This window comes from Taurulus bubalis, assembly GCF_910589615.1.
Source record: "Taurulus bubalis genome assembly, chromosome: 12".
NCBI classification, from domain to species: Eukaryota; Metazoa; Chordata; class Actinopteri; order Perciformes; family Cottidae; genus Taurulus; species Taurulus bubalis.
In genome coordinates, this window is record NC_136600.1 from 20,072,048 (window position 1) to 20,080,911 (window position 8,864).

General features: G+C 38.8%; 1 protein-coding gene across 1 annotated transcript; it reads left to right on the forward strand.

Annotated features, from left to right (window-relative positions):
- Positions 1 to 26: 26 nt before the first annotated feature.
- On the forward strand, positions 27 to 4,361 carry trip13 (thyroid hormone receptor interactor 13; the record flags this gene model as incomplete). Its single annotated transcript, XM_079227790.1, has 13 exons — positions 27 to 100; positions 326 to 485; positions 590 to 716; positions 1,861 to 1,916; positions 2,000 to 2,090; positions 2,183 to 2,255; positions 2,342 to 2,405; positions 2,497 to 2,583; positions 2,778 to 2,884; positions 3,057 to 3,210; positions 3,885 to 3,997; positions 4,127 to 4,196; positions 4,266 to 4,361. 13 exons carry the CDS (start codon positions 27 to 29, stop codon positions 4,359 to 4,361), a joined length of 1,272 nt encoding a protein of 423 aa, XP_079083916.1.
- Positions 4,362 to 8,864: the final 4,503 nt, after the last annotated feature.

Here is an 8,864-nt window from a genome sequence, read left to right on the forward strand (position 1 = left end):
TCCCCTTTGTCATCAGTTTCACAGGGATGGACGGTGACAGAATGGAGTCGGGAAACCAGAAACAAAACATTGATGTGGAAGTCCATGTTAGATCTCACAGGTGAGTAGTAGTCAGTGAATAACGTGTATGGAGTCTCGATCAAACCACCGGAAAGCTACACAGGCTGATAAATCATGCTGTGGGGTATTTATGTCAGAACTTTCCAAACAATTACATTGGAAACGAGTCTAAACCAATATTGCTATGTTATCAGCAATGTGAGACATTATGAAATGATGTATGTTAAATGCTATCCCTGTTCTCCCATGCTTGTTTCCATTTCAGCACAGCAAAACTGTCTGAGGTGAAGATACATGTTCTGGGTCTCCTTAATCGCCACAGCATAGTTTTTGGAAACTACAGATGGGTAGAGTTTGATGAGGACTTCCTGCAGAAACATGTGGAATCTGTGGCTATAGTTGATGTAGAGGAACTGCTAACAAAGGTCTGTAATTTTGATTTGCTTTGTGAATGTTTCCCATCATCAGTAGTAATGCTTTGCAGTTGTTTATTCTTTTTTTTTTTTTTTTAATTTTCTCACCCACTCAGCCTGTTGATTTGAAGAGCTGCTCTGTCTCCGTTCACATCTTCGCTCTAAATGAGGATGGACCCAGCACGCTCAGTCTGGAGGAGGATGAGGAGCTTTCGGCAGCCAATCACTGGTTGCTGCCAGCAGGTGATGCTGCACTTTAACACCATGTTGAGAAATTCTTGCTTTCTTAGTTTGATTTATATCCAGTTGAAATTGAGCAGTCATTTAGGCAGACAGTATAATACTCAGTATTACTTAAATTGATACTCCAAAACTGAAGCCAAAACTATGAAAGACACCTAATGTAGGAGAGAAGGGGTTTCCTTTACATCTCTGTGTTCCAGCAATGTGGGACTGAATTAGCTACTTCTCACAATAAGAACATTAAACTCCAGAGGGATAAAGAGACTAGAGTACACTGATTCACACTCCCTGTAGGCTTCGAAGGTGGCTGTGAAAAGAGAGCAAAAAGACACTCATCTTTCTGCCCATAGTGACTCGCCATAATTTAACATCGAAAAATGATTTACAGTTTAAAATGTTCACAAAAGTCTGGAGTTTATTTGCCCAATTGGGCATTTTTTGATAGCTAGCACAGTTTTCATGTAATTATTGTTAAAGTTTAGGAACATTTTGGGACCATTTCAGAGTTTGTATGTTAAATCTGACCACAATTTTCTCTCATGACTTAAACGTGGGCAGTTTCTAAACTGAAGTTACGCTCTCATTTCTAAATCATTACAAATATTTAAGAAGTCTTGTGCTTCTCTTGATTCCGTTATTTTGGCATTCAGAGTCATGATTTTTGATCAAAAGCAAGAGTTAGACTGGTTCACTAGTTGAAAATCTCAGTCCAGTCTGCCCTCACTCCGGTGCTGTCATGACAACCAGTGACACGCACGCAGGCAGGAGGAGCTTGTCAGAAGTTGACAGTTTGACAGTTTGTCAGTTGACTTTCTCAATAACCTCAATAACACATCTTACGTTTTTATATATATATATATATATATATATATATATATATATATATATATATATATATATATATATATATATATATATTGCAACGTCTTATGGCAGTAGTAGCCACACCATCAAAATACGCTTTTGAAAATTTAAAGTGAGATGAAGGCTAGCTCAAGCGTTATTGTAAAGGTACAGTTAAAGTAATGTGATTTATACATGATGTTTCATTATGTTAATGTACATTTTTCTATATGCTTTGGCTTGATTCAATCTTTGCTGAATTTCCCCCTAAAGTTCAAATTACTTGATCTCTGTTTAACAGCTGAATTCCATGGTATTTGGGAGAGTCTGGTATATGAGAGTGGAGTCAAAAGACAGGTAAAATGAAAATAGCAGCAAATTATTGCATAACCTTTTCACTTATCACTGCTAAACTTCCAATTGTTTTCATTTCCCTGCAGCTCCTGGATTACATCACAACAACAATTTACTTCTCAGAGAAAAACGTCGACAGTAACCTGATTTCGTGGAACCGTGTTGTGCTGCTTCACGGTAAATAACTCGTGAGAAATAGTCATTTTTATCAGTTGAGGTCATCCCAAGGATGATGTGCGATTTATCACGTTATGTGTGCCTACAATCAGGACCCCCGGGCACAGGGAAAACATCACTGTGCAAAGCTCTGGCCCAGAAGCTGTCAATCAGACTGTCAAGTCGGTAAGTCAATCCTCTTTTCAGTGAAAGCGCTTTAGCAGTAAGTGCTCCTGCTCTTTTCATTTCAAAAGACACTCTTCTCCCTGCAGGTATTCTTATGGGCAATTTGTCGAGATAAACAGCCACAGTTTGTTCTCAAAGTGGTTCTCAGAGGTACACCTGGCTTCTTTTTATGTTGCATTGTTAGATTGAAGCATGTTTTAGATGGAACTGAAAGTATTTCCATCATGTGTCTTTGTTACAGAGTGGAAAGCTTGTCACGAAGATGTTTCAAAAGATCCAACAACTGATAGACGACAAAGATGCTCTCGTGTTTGTTCTGATTGATGAGGTAAAAATCTGCTTCACTTCAGGGAAATTAACTGTGAACCCCCTATAATTAGTTTAATAATTACATTCCCTCATTGAGTTGCTTGAGATCAAACTGAAGGTTTTCTTGTGCACATGTTGTTCAAGTTATTTCATGTTCAAGCGTGTCTTTGCTGTGACAAAGACTGCTCCTTTTGTGAACATGTGTTATGGTAGGTGGAGAGTCTGACAGCAGCTAGGAGTGCCAGCCAGGCGGGAACGGAGCCGTCTGACGCCATCCGAGTGGTCAACGCCATTCTCACTCAACTGGACCAGATCAAACGGTCAGAAGGCAAAAACCTCTCTTTATAGTAAATATGTATAGATATTACATCGGAAGCCTTAGTTTTTTCTGCTAACAATCACTCCTAGTGACTGTTTTCAATGGGAAATCTATCCATCAGATGTATTTTGTCTTATTTAGTTTGTTTTGTGTCTTTTGGTCTCATATTTCAGACATTCCAACGTGGTGATCCTGACGACCTCCAATGTGACAGAAAAGATAGACTTGGCGTTTGTGGACAGAGCTGACATCAAGCAGTACATCGGCCCTCCATCTGAGAAGGGTATCTACAACATCTACCTCTCCTGCCTGGAGGAGCTCATGAAGGTGACCCAACAATCTAGCAACGATTCTGCCTTTTTCTTTTTTGGAATCACATTTTTTTGTGATATTCAGGATAGGCTTTGTAAATTTATAACAAAGAGTACATAATTAGAAACAAATGGTCGTGTGAAGCAAGGCTCAGCAGGTAGAGCAGGTTGTCGACTAATTAATAGATTCAATCCCTGTCCACGTGTTGAAGCGTCCTCGAGCAAGACTTTCATCCCCAAATCCCCAAGTCAGCAACTTGATGGAGCAATTTGGATAAAAGGGCCATTCCATTTTGCCAAAACATGACTGAGAGGATTTTTCTTTCTTTTACTATAATGGAGGTGGAAGAACGACAGGGTAAGAATTAAGTAAAGTGCTGCGCTAATAACAAGAAAACGACAGTGGAGTCCAGAATTATTTCATGGATTAAAAAAAATAAAAAAATCTAACTGCTTTTTTGTTTGCATGAAATAAAAATATTGGGCTCAATATTTAAATTACTGACGAGTTACAATTCATATTGATAAGCAGTAGGTGGAACATTTATATTGTATATAATAGATGCTTATAATATTTAAATGTATTATCAACGTGCTTCAAAAACGGTACTAAGCTGCAACAGTTAAAAAGCAACACTTAATGTAATCGGGTGAGTTGATGGACCTCCAGTGTCTCTCTGATATGTGCAGTGCCAGATCATCTGCCCCCGGCAGCAGCTGTTTACCATGTTTGAGCTGGAGACGATGGGCTTTGCGAAGAGTGAGGTGTCCGAACACAGTCTGAACCTGAGGAACATTGCCGCGTGAGTAAAGCCTCCCATAATGCAATAGAACCCGAATAACACCGTCTCTGTGCTCTAGTCAAAGCGCTGAGTGCCAGTGAGAACTGAAACAGCCAGGGGCTAATGTTTTGTTTGTCTCTTCACTTCCAGAAAGAGCAAAGGTTTGAGTGGAAGAGCACTCAGGAAGTTACCATTTCTAGCCCACGCGCTGTTTGTAAAGGTAAGGATTTGATTTCCTTCTACAGGTTGAAGAAGGAAAATAGTCCTAATGTAGTTTGTTCGCTTGCAGACACCGACCGTATCGCTTGAGAGGTTTCTGGAGGCAATGCACCAAGCAGTGGCTAAACAGATGGAGGAAAAGGCTGACCTGGTCAATGTTGTCTGAACGTATTACAATGCCCAAAGGCTGACACATGATTGTTTGTGAGCTCTCAATCCCATGCCATGTTCGTTTGAAAATCTACAACCCGCACATCTTTTTTTTTATCAAGTGTGTTAAACGTGTTAACTATATTGGCAAGTAACATTGTTTTAACAAATGCTAATCTATAACATAAGTCTTTGTTCAGGTAATTTCTGTTGGTGCTACTACCTTAAAAGACCAAGTCTGTTTCAGTCTAGGCAGTTTGGTTTAAGATGAAGTACCCAATGCTTGAATGTTCTGTGTTTACTCTCCTTAGTTTCAATGGGTTAGTTTTAATGTTCAGCTTTAACCTTTACCATGCCCAGTTCTTTTGGTTTCCATGTTAAAGGGATAGTTCATATTTGTATTTTAACTTTTATTTAAATAACTGTACACATGAGCTCAATCTATGGATTGTTTTGAGGATATCTCATCGAGATGGAAATATGTTTTGTTAACTGGTTCCATGTTTGACTGTTAATTTCTCTCATGCAAGTTGTCAGATCACTGATCGGCCTTCATCCTCAGGATCTGTAGAATGAGCTAATGTTTATGTGCAATACCAACTTGTGTTGAAAAATGTGAACTGCCACTGAAACATGATGTTTTTTTTCTCCACTGTTCATGTGTTTATATGTTTGAAAAAAGGGATGTTCCTCATAGACCATCACTTAAAAATGTTCTTCAAACTCCCATCACATATGGGTTCGTTATGACTTTATCTTGTATATAACATTGTAATAAACAGCATCATTTATGCTCTTGCATGTTTTTGAAATGCCACAGATGCATTGTAGAGATTTTAACAAAGCCCTTAGGCCACCACTTGGTGGCGCGCTGATACTGTCACAGTTTTGAATATGGAAAGACTAATTTTATATTGTGGATTTAATGAGAAGTCATAATTACAATAGCGATAGTAAGTGGAAAAAGCCCCAAATAACAAGAAGGAGAAAAAAAACATTTACAATGGACCTGAAGTCTGTCTCATGTTGCTTATCTAAATATCTTTAATGAGTAAAATAATAAACCTCCACAGATATCAAATGTGCACATCTGGAATTAAAAAGAGCTGATCCCGGTGTTCCTTGGAGTGGTATTGTGCAGCAAACATAGTAGTCCTCCTTCATGAGACCGGCTCCTGCGCGGGGAATCAAAGTGATCTAGTTACGTTGACAGACTGTGTGCCACACATTTGACCGGAAAAAAAACAAAATAGTTGTAAGAGGATTCAGTTATGAAATGTATCGGTCATATGCACAGTTAACACGATCAGATCAGTGGCTCCATTGTTCGTATGAACATGTTTTGCATTCTGTGAATGCTCTGCCGCTTTGCATGTCAGCTGCCGGGATCAGACAATGTGCCCTTTGTTTGTTGTTGAGCAACAGCTTTTTCACTCCACTTCAAAGGTTGAATCTGCAGGCTGTTCCTGAATGTAAAAGGATAGCAAGCAGTTCACACATGTTCATCTTCATTCACACGCTTCCTTTCTACTCTATCCGGTCTCTGTCACCTTTTGAACTGTCCTTTCTTGCGTGTTCTATTGAACACATTTTGTGTGTAATCTTTACGGATTAGATTTGACTGTCTTCTGTTACTGTTATCAAGACCTTGATCAACATTTCCACATCCTTAAGTATTGAGTTTGGCAAGAAACCCATAATGGATTTCCCCTCAAAGCATTCATTTCGTCCAAGGAACACAACTGTTGTTTGTGTGAATGATCCCTTTAATGCTACTGTATCTTTTACACCTAATTGTTTGGCACCCACAATTTGTCTTCAGTATATCATTTAGGGTTGTTATGTGAGATGAATCATAAGGAAGCTCTGCTTTTCGTGAATGATCACAAAGAAAAGAGAAAAAGGCAAGATAGAGAAAGGGAGAGCTGTAGGAACGGGCATGGTAAATAAAACCATAATTGCTCTGTCTGGAGGCATTTCTTTTCTTCTTTTGACTGTAGTTGTTCCAAAAGCAGGCAGCTTTTAAAAAGCAATCAAGCCACAGAGTGAGGAAAAGTCAAAAGCCTTATTGTTACAGAGTTTTATCACGGTTTCAAGCAACTTCAAAATGTCTAAACTCCAAACAAAGCAAACAGTCTGATATTTATCCTCTCAACCGTTGTTCAGGTACATGGCTGAGAGCAATGGAATATCGCTGCATGTGCCAATGGTGATTCACATAGTGAGGGAATTAACTTACACACATGCTTATAGGCACGTTAAGAATAAACGGAACAAACCATGGAAACTCTCACTCATTTCTCGGAGTATTAAAAATCACAGATTGAGTTTGAAAGAGGTTATGATATACATAGATGTGCTATTTTAGAGGATTTTAAAGTTAATTGATTGAAGCACGTTTAGCCAAACCTGCACTTCAGCCAGTATAACGTAACAGCCCCTAAAACTTATGCTGTGTCGAGGCATCCTTTAATGATAAACCAGGACTCAAGTGAGCATTGCTCTTTAAATACAACTTCAACTATCCCATATGTCTGTTCCCAATCCAAACAGAAACAGTTGTTGTTTCTGCTTGAGATTTTTTTTTTGCATCTCGTATGTATGTCATTCGTTTGAGTGGGACGCTAGAGGGAGTGGAAGAAAGAGGATGAGGGAGAGAGATACCTTGTAAAGAGGCAGAATCCTGGGATCCAGGCTGCATAAAGAAATGGTGATAATTAGGCACGGCTAGTAGGATCAAAGAAAGCTGCCATCAATGAGCTATGCAAATGTCGGCTCATCCTGTCAGCCAGAGAGAAGTGTGGGAAAAGTCAAATGGCAGACAAATTGACAGGAAGAGCAATGAAGATTCACTCTTTTCATCAAGGTATGGTAGGGAAACTGGGATACTATGATAATGAACAATTTTCACAGAGAATAAGATGTATGAATACATGTCTCTGTTGTTCCTCCAGGCAGAGCTGCTTTGTTTAGGTAATAAAGGACAGGGCTTCGTGATTTCTCATATGGCAGCAGCCTTTTGGAGCAGTGAGTGAGGGAACGACTGACACTAAGCGTATAATAACAGTGTATGCCTTATAACACGATAAAGATCAAAGTAACATCTACCTTCATTTTGAATATAATCTGCACAGGATGGGATATTTACTAAACCCTAACATAACATTCATGTTTTCACACTGAGCAAAAGGTGAATATTCATAATTCTTGGCATGTGTCCTGCGGGCGGGACCTGTTTTTAAGCCCTGCCAAAGGACACAAACTGTAAAACGGCTGAAGAGCTTTTGATGTCTGGTGCGTTGAAGTACAGCATGTTCTTCCTGGTTTTCTTTTATGAACAACATTTCATCTTTAGCATTTAGCATTTAGCTCAAATTAACTATTTTTTTGTCTAACAACTTTAATAGTACAGCTTTACATTGTTTGATTGAGAGAAACTTAGCCTTGGACAAACATATGTGCCACAATAGGACAATGAATAATTTACAAAATAATAAAAGTGCCCTCTTCATAAATACATAGCAATGAAGACCATGAATGGAGCTGTTAAAAAAAAAAAAATCACACCAACAGAGGACGCGGTTTCACATTGGACGTCACATGAGCGTCCAACAATAAACCCGGAAACCAATTAAGGGGCTTTTCAAAATAATAGTAGCCTACGTTTGGAAAAACTTTAAATGAAAACCCAACTGAGTGTAGAGAAATAAATAATGATCTGTTCAGAGGTTTAAATACGCATGGTTAGAGTGAACAACACAATAATAAATAAGCAATTAGATGGTAAACACAAACTGTATTGATTTCAAAACAAACTGAAGACTTTTTTTTTCCAGACAAGGTTTTTCCACACATCTTTCTAGTACAGCTGTATTCGTCACCTCTAAGATGAAGGACACACTTTCAAGGTTCAAGCACATCTCCTGATTTGCAATCTTTATCATTAATAATATTGTGTATTGTGCAGCATAATTGAACAAAAAAAACAAAAACATGCACTATATAAAAACGGCTGCAAATCAATGACTCCAGTCATTTTTTAATTGTAAGACTTGACTAATTTGGTTAAGTAAGTTAAATAAAGCTATCAAGCTGTTTCTCTTTGTTTGTATTCCATAAATAGTATGCGCATTTCTGTCCACATTTCTTGATGTTATATATTACTTGACACAATTTAATCAACGTAAATATGTTTCACGAAATGTTTTATTTTGTAAAAGCATTAACCGGAAACACGGCGCGCTGCTCTCGCGCCTTGACTCTCTCCGTGATTTCTGCTGTGTTCGCAGCGCTTCCACATCCAGTCGGACTGAAGAGAAGTCCGCGGACAGACAGCCAGTGCTGCCCTGCTGTCTCCTCCACAGATCACCTCCACAGATTGATCTCGTTTCTGCACACGCGCAATTGATGCTTCAATGAACATGCGACTTAATTGCCTGCCTTTGGATGAAGTTGGAGTTTTCTTCTGGCAGAACAAACACAATGTGACCATGTTGAAGCAGTGACTGTGTTGTCCTTG